The sequence below is a fragment of the Scyliorhinus canicula genome, chromosome 14 (assembly GCF_902713615.1).
Source record: "Scyliorhinus canicula chromosome 14, sScyCan1.1, whole genome shotgun sequence".
Taxonomy (NCBI): Eukaryota; Metazoa; Chordata; class Chondrichthyes; order Carcharhiniformes; family Scyliorhinidae; genus Scyliorhinus; species Scyliorhinus canicula.
In genome coordinates, this window is record NC_052159.1 from 38,992,474 (window position 1) to 39,007,104 (window position 14,631).

General features: G+C 45.2%; 1 protein-coding gene across 12 annotated transcripts in view; it reads right to left on the reverse strand.

The window, feature by feature from the left end:
• nbeaa (neurobeachin a) overlaps positions 1-14,631 on the reverse strand; it is a 1,044,979-nt gene that overhangs the window by 180,620 nt on the left and 849,728 nt on the right. For all 12 annotated transcript variants that reach the window (XM_038817846.1, XM_038817850.1, XM_038817848.1 and 9 more), the window contains 2 exons: positions 9,117-9,232; positions 6,454-6,566 (listed from right to left, as the gene is read on the reverse strand). In XM_038817846.1, the coding sequence (XP_038673774.1) occupies positions 6,454-6,566; positions 9,117-9,232 (229 nt within the window). The remainder of the gene's footprint in view (positions 1-6,453; positions 6,567-9,116; positions 9,233-14,631) is intronic.

Consider the following 14,631-nt stretch of genomic DNA (forward strand, 5'->3'; position numbering starts at 1 on the left):
TTGGAGAGCTGCATTCAAACCAAGCAGATGTATACTGGTCTCTCTCTCTGTATGTTAAACAAGGTGTTTAGAGCGCTTGATAATTCAAAAGTGATAACTGTTCTCTGTAGAGAATTCAAACCTACTGTCTTTGTTAAAAATGTTTTTGCTTATGGATGTTGTCAGGAAAGTTACTAAGGGTTACCTATAGAGTACTGTATCTTTTTGGGGGGTTATCAGTGTTGGTAGTTGGTAAGATGTTTACTGTGGGTTCATAAAATGTTAACTGAATTCATAAAATAAATAGTTTTGTTTTTAAAATACTTTAGATCTCTGTTGCATCACACCTGTAGAGTGGGCCCTTGTGCTCCCCATAACCACAATCTATTAAAATTTGTGGGTCAGGTGAACTCCATGATATACTTTGGTGTTCTCTAAACCCTGGCCCATGACAGTCAGTGAGTATTATGCAATATGGTTGAGTGATATGATTGTCAGGATTGAACAGATAATAGTGTGCAAAAGCTGTGACATGTGGGCACGAGGCTTGCAATAGTGCAAAGTGTGTGAAGGAGAGGTGAAATATGTGTATGTTCGGTATAAGATTTGACAGGCAGAGATTGTTGGTAGGTGAGTGATGAGTAGGTTGTGAATTGAGCAGTGGTTGAGGGCAGTGGTGCAATTGATGCAACACGGAACCTTGGAAGATGCATTCAATGAGTTTGAACATTCATGTGAAGTCATTAAACCTCTTACATTACAGAACTATATCTGGGTCCCTGTGGTTAAACTTCTGGCTCTCTGTTCCCACTGCCTTCTCACCATGAGTCTTGATTTCTTCCTGTTTCCCTATGAATAGTGGGCATATTTTCTCCTTCCCATCTCTTCCAATAAGAACTCCAGTGTAGCATTGAAAAACACTGATGCATGCTCTCTCCAATCATTGACCGTTGTTCTGTGTGCTCAGCTGAATGATGTCAGCACCTCCAACAACCACAATTTACCTTCCTTTTATGAGGTGCAAGTTAACTTGAAGCATTGATGGCACCTAATAATACTGAGGTCCCTGCTGATCCATGCAGCTAATGAGAAGGTTCCACGCAGAAATCGTGATCATGTGAAGGCAACTCTGCAGTACTGTCTGCGATACATTAAATGTGCATGGGGTAATTGTGCATTGCAATCCCTGCACTCATTTTCAGGAGCAATCCATTTTAGACCCCGATATAGTAAGCCATTTTGCCAATGAATGTGCTAAGCTCTTTTAACAATTGTTTTTGTCTCAGTGTGAAACTCACTCAGCAACCAAATCAATTGTGGAAAACAAGTTGCATAGAAACACAATTACTTTCTCCACATGCTAATTTTCATTTTATTCGCCTGCAGTTGGAAAACCAGAGGGGCAATCTAATGGGAGAAGCACTAAGTGCAGTAGCGAGGGAGAATTGTGGGGTGGTTCCCAACAGCCGACCCAGCGAGATCGTGACCAGTATCTAACGCCAATTAGGGCTGGTAATGATGCCCCACGGGTTTCATGGAAGAAATGCAGGTGATGCGCCTGGACCTAACATGGGGGAGCAGCTCTTAAATTGCTCCCTCCTAGCAAACCCCCAGACAGTAGACACCCATGCCACCGTGCAGATCAGCCCCGCTTTTTGGATGCTGACCTGGTCCAGCTGTTAGACACGGTGGAGTCACAACTGGACACGCTGTTCCCCTGAGGGAGTCAGAGGATCAGCTGGTGCTGCCTGGGAGCGCAGAGGGTGTCATAAGGAGGACCGCCACCCAATGCCGTAAGAGGCTCAATGACCTCCAAAGGGCCACACAGGAGAGCTGGCATTGGCCCACTAGCACCGGTCCCACCTGCCACCCCGCATCCCTCCCCTCCCCTGGATGACCCCATCCCAAGCATGATATCACGCCTGCACCACAGCAGCACACCCCACCCATGCCCAGCAGCAGTGCCCATGCCTGGCCCCCACCATAGCTCCCCCCCCCCCCCCCCCCCGATGCATGAAGCGTGGGGCGTAAAATGCCCTATCTCTGTCCCCACAGGAGATGTTGGCACACAATCAGTGAGAAAGGGCCATCAGAGTCCACACCCGCTCCGAGAAACGTGCCCCGGAGATCGCGTTGGTAACCAGTGACAGACTGACCACCTACGCTGAGTTTGGCCTGCACCCAGAGGTGACGATTCACCGGCCCCCAGACAGATGACCTGTCACACATGAGTTATTCATGCCAGAGATAATGATCCTTTCCTCTTGTCATGTGAGAGTACCCTTTAAGAAATGGGTGTTTAAGAAATGAACCTTTCAGAAATGGAGCTGCTCATATTACTGGAGTGTTGTCAGAGTATGGGTGGAGCTGAGCTCCACTTCTGCTTTTTAGTTTCAGTTTGCGAAAACTTGGGTGTGTGTGTTTTTCAGTGAGCTGAATCTGAAGTTAAAAGTGAGCTGCACTGCTGTGATCTCTGCCATCCAAAGACTACCTATGGATCATTTGGGTGAACTCAGAATTGTAAAAAGGTCTCAGTATTGAATATAAATCTAATGTGCTCCTGTTTGAAAGTTTATGTCTTTTGGATGTGAATAGGACAGCATACAGGTTATTTAGTGTTGTATTCTTTGGGGGGTGTATTTGATTTCCTGGTTGCTAAGATATTCACTGTTTGTTTTAAAAACGTTAACTTGAGTTCATAGAATAAACATTGTTTTGTTTTCAAAACCACTGGTCCATGTCTGCTGTACCACACATGGAGAGTGGGCTGTGTGCTTCCCATCCCACAATCTATTAAAAGTTGTGGGTCAGGTGAACTCCATGATACACTTTGGGGTTCTCTAAACCCGGGCCCATAACACTCTGACTGACCACGTATCCATTCTCATGCAGGATCTCCAGCCTATGTTGCCAGCCCCCCTCCCCCAGCATCCAAGAAACTTCAGAGGAGAGCTCTGAAGATGCCACCATAATCACATCACAGCTGCCAACCCCACCTTCCACCAGCACAGCGACAGATACCTCGGTGGCGAAAATAGTGGACAGGCTTATGGGGCACAATCTGGTGAGCACCAAACAGTTGTTGATGCACACAAGGTGGAGGCAGGAAAGCCCAGGGGGACAGACGTCAGAGGTCAGCTGCATCCCAGGACCCTGCTGGGTCCCAGTCCGATGCCGAGCCTCTGGACCAGGTTGTTCCGGAGCTGATGCAGACGCTAACGTGTGGCCGTGAGATTCAGAAGAGAATGTCAGCGGGTCCAGTGCTGATTGGACGAGTCCCAAAGGCTACTCATGCACGAGATGGCGCTGGGAATGCGTGACATCGAGGCCAACACTGCTAGAGTGGCGACTGCAGTGGAGAGCTTGTTACACGATGTCGGCAGCATAGTGGAGGGGTCCGAGGCATGGCTGAGTTGGTGACGTCCACGGCAGAGTGCCTCTGCAACATGACCCAGTCGCTGGGAGATGTGAGCCAGTACCAGGCGGACCTGGCGGGCTGGGACAGAGTGATTGGGAGGGAATGGGCGAGTAGGTGTGGCAATAAATTTTTAAAAATAAATTCAGAGTAGCCAATTCATTTTTCCCAATTAAGGGGTAATTTAGTGTGGCCAATCCACTTCCCTGCACATCTTTGGGTAGTGGGGGCAAACCCACGCAAACACGGTCAGTGATCCAGAGCTGGGATCGAACATGAAACCACTGCGCCACCGTGTTGCCCCTGGGTGTAGGAATAGTTCGGGTGGGGGGGAAGGAGAGGCGTGTCGGGGGAGAGGATGGTTTGGGGAGGCTCTCCCTGTCCTCCATTCTCTGGCTGTTCCCGCGGGTCCTCCTCAGGTTTTTCGGCCAGCCCCTCTACGTCTGTCTCCTCCTCATCCTCCTTCTCAGACGAGGCCCCATGTTCCTCCTCCTCTACCTCCAGCATGTAATCTTGCTGCTATGTGAGGTTGTGGAAGCACAACAGACCACCACAAAGCAGGCAACCCTACTGCAAGGCACCATCAGTGTGTTCGAGGCGTCGGAACCGCATTTTCAGCAGTCCGATGCACCCTCAATGACAGCCCAGGTGGCCACATAGGACTCGTTATATTGGGTCTCCACATCGGTCTGCGACTTTCGTACTCACGTCATTAGCCAGGACCTCTGTGGGTACCTCTTATCCTCCAAGAGCCTCATCCTGCAGTGTCCCTCGAAGGCTCCGAGGATCTCTGACTGTCCCAGGATGTAGCTGTCATGCACACTTCCTGGGAAACATGCACCCACCTGCATGATCTTGAGGTGACGATCACATGTGAGTTGAATGCTCAGGGATTGGAACCTCTTCCTCTTAATGAAGAATACTCCCAGGCTGCCCGGTGTTCACAAGGTGACATGTGTGCTATCTATTACCCCCTGGACCTGGGGCATTCTGGCAATGGCGGAGAATCCTGCTGCCTGAGCATCTTTTTTTTAAAGTTTAGATTACCCAAATTATTTTTCCAATTAAGGGGCAATTTAGCGTGGCCAATCCACCTACTCTGCACATTTTTGGGTTGTAGGGCGAAATCCATGCAGACACAGGGAGAATGTGAAAATTCCACAACAACTGTGACCCAGAACCGGGATCGAACCTGGGACCTCAGCGCCTTGAGGTAGCTGTGCTAACCACTAGGCCACCGTGCTGCCCGTCTGCCTGAGCATCTTGATGGGCTTGGTGCAGGTCAAAGTTTTTTATAGTCAGCTGCCTGGGCAAACAGGGCATCTGTAACTTGACGGATGCACTTGTGGGCTGCAGGTTAGGATATGCCGCACAAGACCCGGCTCGAGTCCTGGAATGAATCCGAAGTGTAAAACATCAGGATTTGCTGGCCACTGGGATTAGATATGTTCCTTCTCCACGCGGTGCCAAGTCCACAAGGACATGGCACAGGTGCTGCACTGTCCTCTTGTTGAGGTGGAACCAGCTGCCACACATGCTGTCTGACATCTCCTCAAACGAACAGCAACACCAGTACACCTCTGTTGTTGGCCTCCCCCTCTGGGTTCCTCCACAGCCTGATGGGCGGCTGGATTCTCAGAGTGTGAGGCGGGCCCCTGCACATGGGCTGTGAGATCAAGCCTCCATCGATGCTGCTGCTGCTGACTTCTCTGGCTTATGGCTTCTGACCTTCATCATATTACCATGGACAGGGTCTATCCTGAGGGTGCTTGGTGTGACAGACAGGCAGCAGCTGAAGTTGCTCCTGTTATGGCTATACACAATCCCGGGGGTGTGGCCTGTTGGATCTGCGGGTGCTGATGGCTCCTGACCCTCCCCCCGCCCAGGCCCGCTCCCCCCCACCCCACCCCGCGCAGGGGCTCTCCCCCTCCTGCACCAATGCCCCCCGAGACTGATTGCCCAATTTCAAAGATGGCTACTCATGTCCTCTGATTCCCTCAGCAGCCATTGCACTATTTTCACGTTTTTAAATAGGTATGGTAAAAGGCGTCCACGTGACCGCTCGCTGGGGAGCCGGTTAGATCATGAGGGGCCATTAGATTGGGGGTCTGCCCCCTTAACGTTATGGAGATTGGCCTTAATTGGTGATTATTGGTGTCTCAACACGTTTAGGCGGGTTCCGGATTCCGCCAATGGGAAGCGCCGGTTAGATTGGAAGTTGAAAATGAAATGAAAATCGCTTATTGTCACGAGTAGGCTTCAATGAAGTTACTGTGAAAAACCCCTAGTTGCCACATTCCTGCGCCTGTTCGGGGGGCTGTTACGGGAACCGAACCGTGCTGCCGGGCGGCCTTGGTCTGCTTTCAAAGCCAGCGATTTAGCCCAGTGTGCTAAATAGCCCCGGCAAGGATCCTGACTTCGGCCTCTCCCACAATCTAACTGACTCACATGGATCCGAACCAGGTGTATCGCGGCCATTAGATTGCATACTAGATTTTCATGTTTATTCAGGAAATAATGATCTCAACCAGGCTGCTGCATTGGTGCAAATAATATCGACCAGAGTCCTGGAACAAATAAGAGCATAAGATATACACACATACTTTTGTTTTGTAAATTTAGAGTACCCAATTCATTTTTTCCAATTAAGGTGCAATTTAGTGTGGCTAAGTCACCTACCCTGCACATCTTTTGGGTTGTGGGGGGAAAATCCACACAAACACGGGGAGAATGTGCAAACTCCACATGGACAGTGACCCAGAGCCGGGATCGAACCTGGGACCTCGGCGACGTGAGGCAGCAGCACTAACCACTGCGCCACCGTGCTGCCCTTGCACCACCGTGCTGCCCTTATATACACATACTTAACAGCAATGGTAAAATTAAAATGACAAAAAAAAAATTACCTCATCCAGGAAATTGAATTCATTATTCTGCTTTAATACAATGTCAAGTGGACTTAATTAAATCTTTATGGCTTGGGTAAATTAGAGCAGAAATTTAGAATCCCTCTAGTGCGAAAATACGTTAGTTTTAGAACAGGCACTGTTGAACGATACCTTTGATAGGTCCCTGAAGTTGCCTGGTAATGTCAGATCCAGCTCCTCAGACTCATAGTTTGTAATAACCCAAGGAAACACCGGATACTGGTTTAAATCATTATACGTCCGACCTAGCAAGAAAGAGATAACATGAAGAAATGTTCACAATAGGTTTGGTTTATAAATGGCAGATAAAATTATCAACTTGAAAACATAACTGTTTGATTAATACATGTAAATACTATTGTTTCAGCCACGAAATGCATGATATTGCTGTAAAAATATGCACTAAAGACGCTGGCAAAACAAATAATTCAGAGTCAGGCTGAAAGTACACTGAGAAACATCAGGAATCAGAACAATTATTAAAATCATTACAACTTATCAAATCTTAGCATGTACTGAGAAATAAAACAGTAGCTACAAATGTTTATGGTCCACTTACTACTTCCTGTATTTGGTCACCTTGTTCCCTTTGTCAAAGAATTTCCTTGAATGCTCTGGTACAAATTCCTCTGAATGAAGCACAGCTATAAAACATACAGTAAGAAGTCTTACAACACCAGGTTAAAGTCCAACAGGTTTGTTTCAAACACGAGCTTTCGGAGCACGGCTCCTTCTTCAGGTGAATGGAGCCGTGCTCCGAAAGCTCGTGTTTGAAACAAACCTTTTGGACTTTAACCTGGTGTTGTAAGACTTCTTACTGTGCTCACCCCAGTCCAACGCCGGCATCTCCACATCATGGCTACCATAAAACATACAGTTCTGCTTGTTCTGCTTGCTCAAAAAAAAATTTTTGTGTTCAGCTGAAACATGAGAAACCTGTGACCTCCAGTGGCACAGCAGCATCCTCACATCATTGAGCTTTCTGTAAGCTTAATGACAATGGTCAATATTTCCTTCACCTTTATGATTTGGTAAAGAATCCTATGCTTAATCAAATTTCAAATTGCAATTTTTTCCACTTGTTTTCGGCCACAGGTGGATTTTGTTTCCAATCTGAAATCCATAATTTTTTTTAACAGTGACCAGGATTTTCCAGCTCTTTCTCATGGCAGGTTTCCCCTCGGCGGGTGTGGCGAGACATTGGCTGCCAGCAGGATCTTATAGTCCGTTTGTAGTCAACGGCTTTTTGCGTGGGTCTGCCGCTGGGAAACACACTAACTTTGGCATTTGGCAGGATCTGAAGATCCTGTCAGTAGGGAGGATCTGAAAATCCCACCCTGTGTCTTTACAAGCAGTGAGTTTGGTGTGAGGGCAAATATCAAGGTAGCGGAAATTCAAGCCTGCAGTAATTTTTACAAAATGCTCCTGGTATAAATGTTATTTGTATATATTATGTTCAAATGGCTATTATACATTTTAAACATGCAAAAAGATGTTGACAAGAGTGGCATCTTTGGTTTCATTTTTTTTTAGGGTAGCCAATTCATTTTTTCCAATTAAGGGGCAATTTAGCGTGGCCAATCCACCGACCCTGCACATCTTTGGGTTGTGGGGGCGAAACCCGCGCAGACACGGGAGAATGTGCAAACTCCACACGGACAGTGATCCAGAGCCGGGATCAAACCTGGGGCCTCGGCGCCGTGAGGCAGTAGTGCTAACCACTGCACCACCATGCTGCCCCCACATCTTTGATTTTATAATTCAAACTCCTCTTGTTCAGGGACTGGCTTGAGTCATTCTAATGAGTTTTCATATCTATTTTCACTCACAGGATGAAATAGGTGCATTATGGAGGTAAGTATGTCAGGAAAGCTGCCCCAATAAAATCATTAACTTCTAGTCCGCTTGTGTAATTATAATTAAACTTGTTAATTTTTTCAGATTTTGATCAAACATTTTTTATACCAGTCTAATTCTGAAATAAGACACAAACCTGCTTGACCAGAAGCTGTGGATAAAACATTACAGAAAACCATTATTTAAATATACATGAATATAGCATGTTTATGATTGTTATTCCTCCGCTTGTCTGCTTCCTAACACGTAACAGACATTTTGTCATCTCCAGTTCATTAGTAAAGATTTTTTTATGATTTTTCTCCATGTAAGCAGTTCAAGTTACATCTAATTAGATAGCAATAATAAGCTCAACACATGCTGCAATTAAATATATACATAATTATTCAGTGCAAACTTCAAACACACACGCATCAGAAAATAAAACAGTGGAAAATGCATTTGTTGTATGGCAACATGTAAAGTACTCTCCCTTTGTTTTACCTTCTGATACAAACACAAAATCTCCTATTTTCATGTATATTTATGTTGTTTTCTATTAATCTGCCACATTTCGAGATGTTGCACTGAACAAAATACTGTGCCATTCTTGTTCTACTGTCTAGTTGCTGTTGTCTGAGTGACAAAGCACTAAAATTACATTTTCTTGTTATTATTTCCAGACACACTCTGAAAATGGTTTGTAGACTCTAATAAAGCTTCAGTTTCAGACAAAGCTGTCAACAAAGGAAATGGCAGAGTGAGACCACAGAATAACCCCAGTAACAATAAATGAATCTACAGTCACTGTGGCAGGTTATGTGTCTCCTGATAAAATTTAATAGGATAGTTTCAGTCTCCATCATGGCCTGCAGCTGGATACCACTGGATAAGTGCAAACTATCAAGCCGAACCTTGATATAAAAACAAATAAGGCAGACACAATAACTACAATGTACCTGCCACAGTGTTAAGGAACATCAAGTATTCAAAGTTTGAAATTTCCCGCCGTTGCCAACGTTGTGTCATGTTGGAGGATTTAAAAAGCTGCCGAGGACTGGCCAACGATATTCTCCTGTTAATCCAAAAATAAGGGGGATTGTTATTGTTATTGTTATTATTATTATTATTATTGTTATTGATTGTACACATTTTGCTTCATCCACAGTTACAGTAACAAAAAAAAGAGAAAATATTTGTCTCTCTAGGTCTCTCTGTAACAGAAAAGCATTTCATTCTTGCTGCTTACTGGATAAGCAGCCCTTTTTAGTTTCCAAAGCAGTGGAACTTTCACTGTTCTCTAATATTAAAATGAGCTTTATTGATTGGTTAGTGGGTGTCTGGAACTCGTTGCCGGAGGAGGTGGTGGAAGCAGAGACGATAGTGATGTTTAAGGGGCATCTTGACAAATACATGAATAGGATGGGAATAGAGGGATACGGACCCAGGAAGTGTAGAAGATTTTAGTTTAGACGGGCAGCATGGTCGGCACAGGCTTGAAGGGCCGAAGGGCCTGTTCCTGTGCTGTACTTTTCATTGTTCTTTGTTCTCTTTGTTCATCTGACAATTTGTTTTTCTGTTCACACTTATACGGTTGATGTTCTTACTCTTTTTCTAATATAAGAATATTTGTATTTTTTTCTTAACATCTGTTGTAATAAAACTAACCTTTGTAATGAAAAGTTTAAGAATTCAATGTAGTCAAACATCTGAATTTGTCACAGAAAATGAGATTATAAAAGAATGTCACTGCACTGGGTGGAAAATAATGATGAAACATATTGAGGGTTGGATAATCCGTTTGGTGTACTAATTCATAAGCTTTAAAGAGGATCTTTGCCAACTAATCATGGAATTTACCAGTGAGATAACAAATTTATTAATTTTGAAAAATAACATGAAATAGGCCATTTAAAATATATACCATCTGCCCAAGTGGTGGACACATCTTGCCTATGGTAGCTGTGATTTATGACAATGTAAAATAAGCGCGACAATCGCTAGGCAGGAATGTTCCCTTCCAGTCGGGGAACACTTCAGCAGTCAAGGGCATTCAGCCTCTGATCTCCAAGTAGGCATTCTCCAAGGCGGCCTTCAGGACGCACGACAATGCAGAATCGCCGAACAGAAACTGATAGCCAAGTTCTGCACACATGAGTACGGCCTCAACCGGAACCTGGGATTCAAGTCGCATTACATTCACCCCCCACCATCTGGCCTGGGCTTGCGAAATCCTATCAACTGTCCTGGCTAGAGACAATTCACACCTCTTTAACCTGGGATTACCCCTCTCTTTGGATCTGTAAAGACTTAATTACCTGCAAATGCTCGCATTCAAAGCATTGTGTTGCATCTTTGACTTTGTCTATATATATGTTTCTGGAACGTACCTCTTCATTCACCTGAGGAAGGAGCAGTGCTCTGAAAGCTAGTGATTTGAAACAAACCTGTTGGACTTGAACGTGGTGTTGTAAGACTTCATACAATGTAAAATAATGCAGTATGAAAAATATGTTACAAGTGTACAACTAATTTTCGAGAAGAGTTCTCGAGTTTAGTATTTGTAGGAAAATTGTCTCTCTTGTTGAGGCATACATGGGGCTCGATTCTCCGCAAATCCGGCGTGCCGTGAAGGCTGGCGTGAAACTGGCCGTGTTTCACGCCAGCCTCGGAGCTCCGTCCCGGGACCCGATTCTCCCCCCCCCCCGGGCGGGGCTAGTATCGGGACCGGGGAAATCACGGCGACGCGGAGTTAGCGAACGTCGCTAACTCCGCCCGCCAAGAGTCACGGCGGCTGACGCGCACGATGACGTCAGCCGCGCATGCGCGGGTTGGTCGGCTCCAACCCGCGCATGCGCGGATGACGTCATCACGCAGACGTCATGCCCCTCAGCCACCCCGCGGACTGATCCTGCGGGGAGGCGGAAGAACAAATAGTGCGCGGGTATCGGACCCGCTGCCCACGATCGGTGCCCACTGATCACAGGCCCATGCCACCCTTGGCACGGCCGTGCCAATCGGTGCCATGGTTGTCCGGGACGGGCACTTTGCGACCGTTTTCACGAACGCTGCAAGCAGGTGTGATCGCGGCCGTGAAAACGGCCGTAAACTCCGCGGTATTCGGCCCATCGGCCTGCGGAGAATCGCTGTTCGCCGTAAAAAACGCGAGCAGCGATTCGTGTCAGGGGGCTGCCGGAGGGGGGGGGGGGGGGGGGGGGAGAATAGGGGAGGCCGTAAAAATTGTCGGGAAGGCCCTCCCGCTATTCTCCGACCCGTCATGGGCAGCGGAGAATCGCGCCCATGATGTCTTGATTGGATAACCTGGATTATTTCTTAGCAATGATACCAAACACCAATTTGTTAGGGAGAGTCATCAAGAACGGTAAAGGAACTAAATTTCAAAATGAAATAACATTGCAATAGACATAAAATTGCTATCAAAAAGAAAATGCTGGAAAATCTCAGCAGGTCTGGCAGTATACGTGGGGAGAGAAGAGAGCTAATGTTTTAAGTTCAATGACTCTTTGGCAAAGCTAACAGACAGAGAAAGTGGGAAATATTTATACTGTGGAGTGAGAATGAAAAGTGAGTCATTGCCACGGAAACCCAGGGAAACGGGGTGCTAATGGACACAGAAACCAAGAGGAAAGAGTGCTAATGTCAGTCCCCAGAGAGAACAAAAGATGTGAAAGGCCAAACACCAGAGAAACTGGCATCAGAGGGTAGATGTGAGGGGAGGGGAAGGGGGAAGAAAAGGGTAAGGAAAGGTGGATAAGATGGTGGTGGGGGGGGGGGGGGGGGTTAATATTTATTAAGAAAGACAAGAAAGAAAGAAATTGTAAAAGACAGTTAAAATTAAATGGGATGAAAACAAATGGGTCGAGGTGGGGTAGAGCTGATCATCTGAAGTTGTTGAAATTGATGATGAGACTGGAAGGCTGCAGCGTACCTAACCGGAAGATGAGATGTTGTTCCTCGAGTTTGCGTTGAGCTTCACTGGAACATTGCAGCAGGCCAAGGACAAACATGTGGGCATGGGAGCAGGGTCTTCTGTCAAAATGGCAAGCAACAGGTAGGTCAGGGTCCTGTATGCGCACAGAGATGCTCAGCAAAGCGATCACCCAATCTGCATTTGGTCTCTCCGATATAGAGGAGACCACATTGGGAGCAGCGAATACAACAGACCAAACTGGAAGAAATGCAAGTGAAACGCTGCTTAACCTGGAATGAGTGTTTTGGGCCATTAGCACCTTGTTTCCCTGGGTTTCTGCGGCTATGAGTCATCTTTCATTCTCACTTCACAGTATAAATATTACCCACTTTCTCTGTCTGTTAGCTTTGACAAAGAGTAATTTTACTCAAAACGTTAGCTCTTTTCTCTCCCTACAGATGCTGCCAGACCTGCTGAGATTTTGAAGCATTTTCTTTTTGGTTTCAGATTCCAGCATCCGCAGTAATCTGCTTTTAAAATTCTATCACCGGTTTCTGGGATGACTAATTTGAATCTTTTTAAAAATACATTTTGAGTACCCAATTCATTTTTTCCAATTAAGGGGCAATTTAGCGCGGCCAATCCACCTAACCTGCACATCTTTGGGTTGTGGGGGCGAAGCACACGCAAACACGGGAAGAATGTGCAAACTCCACACGGACAGTGACCCAGAGCCGGGATTGAACCTGGGACTTCGCGCCTTGAGGCAGCAGTGCTAACCACCTGACCTGACTAATTTGAATCTAGTGAGTAAATTGGATGTGATGATTCTAAGCAATTTGATCTTTCTTGATGCTTGAAGGACCAGTTTTGCAAAATATCGGGCTTCTCAATGTGCACAGGATACTGGGACTCAACTATTCCATGATTGCCATAAACAAAATCCATTAGTCAGTTTAGTTGCTGTGATTTACCAAGAATATATAAAAACCTGTGGCCATTTCAGACACCAAACTCGAAAGACTACCTTTTCGAATTTATCAAAGTGAACTAGTCATTAAAGTATTAGAACTAGTTGACAAATTGATCAATAGCAAGTACATCATTATACAATTTCATGGTAATTTGATCAGAAGATCCACCCATAAACTGGTGAAAATCTATAGCAGGTTATTTCGTAGTTACATCAAGCAATACAGTTTAAATGAGAACTAATCCTGAAATTCTGACCCAAATTTTGAAAGGAAACTATTGTAAGGAAATGTTTATATTATGTTTAACACAAGACAATCTTCCAAAGTTTTTGGAATGGGAAATTGAAGAAGGCAGAATAAGTCATAATTGCAGAACTAAAATATAATGACCAATAATAGTGGAGTTTGTAATTTATGATGTGGAGATGCCGGCGTTGGACTGGGGTGAGCACAGTAAGAAGCCTTACAACACCAGGTTAAAGTCCAACAGGTTTGTTTCAAATCACTAGCTTTTGGCGCACTGCTCCTTCACCTGAGGAAGTCCCTCAGTCCAAAGACGTGCAGTTTAGGTGGATTGGCGATGATAAATTGCCGTTTGTGACCAAAAAAGGTTAGGAGGGGTTTTTGGGTTACGGAGATAGGGTGGAAGTGAGGGCTTAAGTGGGTCGGTGCAGACTTGATGGGCCAAATGGCCTCTTTCTGCACTGTATGTTCTATGTAATAAAAGAAAAATATACTGGCATGGAGTTGTAGTAATAATAATAATCTTCATTATTGTCACAAGTAGGCTTACATTAACACTGCAATGAAGAACTGTGAAAATCCCCTGGTTGCCACACTACAGCAGTGAGGGAGAATTCAGAATGTTCAATTCACCTAACAAGCACATCTTCGGGTCTTGTGGGAGGAAACCGGAACACCCAGAGGAAACCCACACAGACACGGGGAGACTCCGTACAGTGCCGGGATTCCCAAGCTGGGAATTGAACCTGGTTGCTTGGTGCTGTGAAGCAACAGTGCTAACCACTGTGCTACCGTGCCACCCAACGGTGGGTCCAGCACATTTTGGAGAATCCTATTTCTGCACAACTTAGAGGCTGCTCTGTAAACTTTAAGTTTGGAATAAGAATAGTGATATTGTAAAGAATGACAACTGCCAGACTAAATGTTGCTGACTGGGTAGTTTGTTTACGTCAGCAATTTATTTATTTCTCCTGGAGATTTATAATGAATTGTTGAAGGAAAAAGCAATTGCCGACAGACAGCTATTAAAGGAAAAATCTAATTTTAAGTTCCATATTTTACAGAATTGAACGGGTATTAAAATATGAAGGATAAGCAAAGTAAAAGAAAACATGAGAGCACCTATTTTGCCTCCTGAATAATAACCTAATTCTCCTTAGTTGATGACAGTGAGAAGAAATGCTACTTCAAACATCACAGTGGATAACAAGTATCAGTACAAGTGCAGATTTGTTTATCCTTCCTCTTCTTTTCCATGGTTAAGATTACAACTTTATACAATTCATACAAATGGAATAATTATTATGCAAAGTAAACATGTTGCTG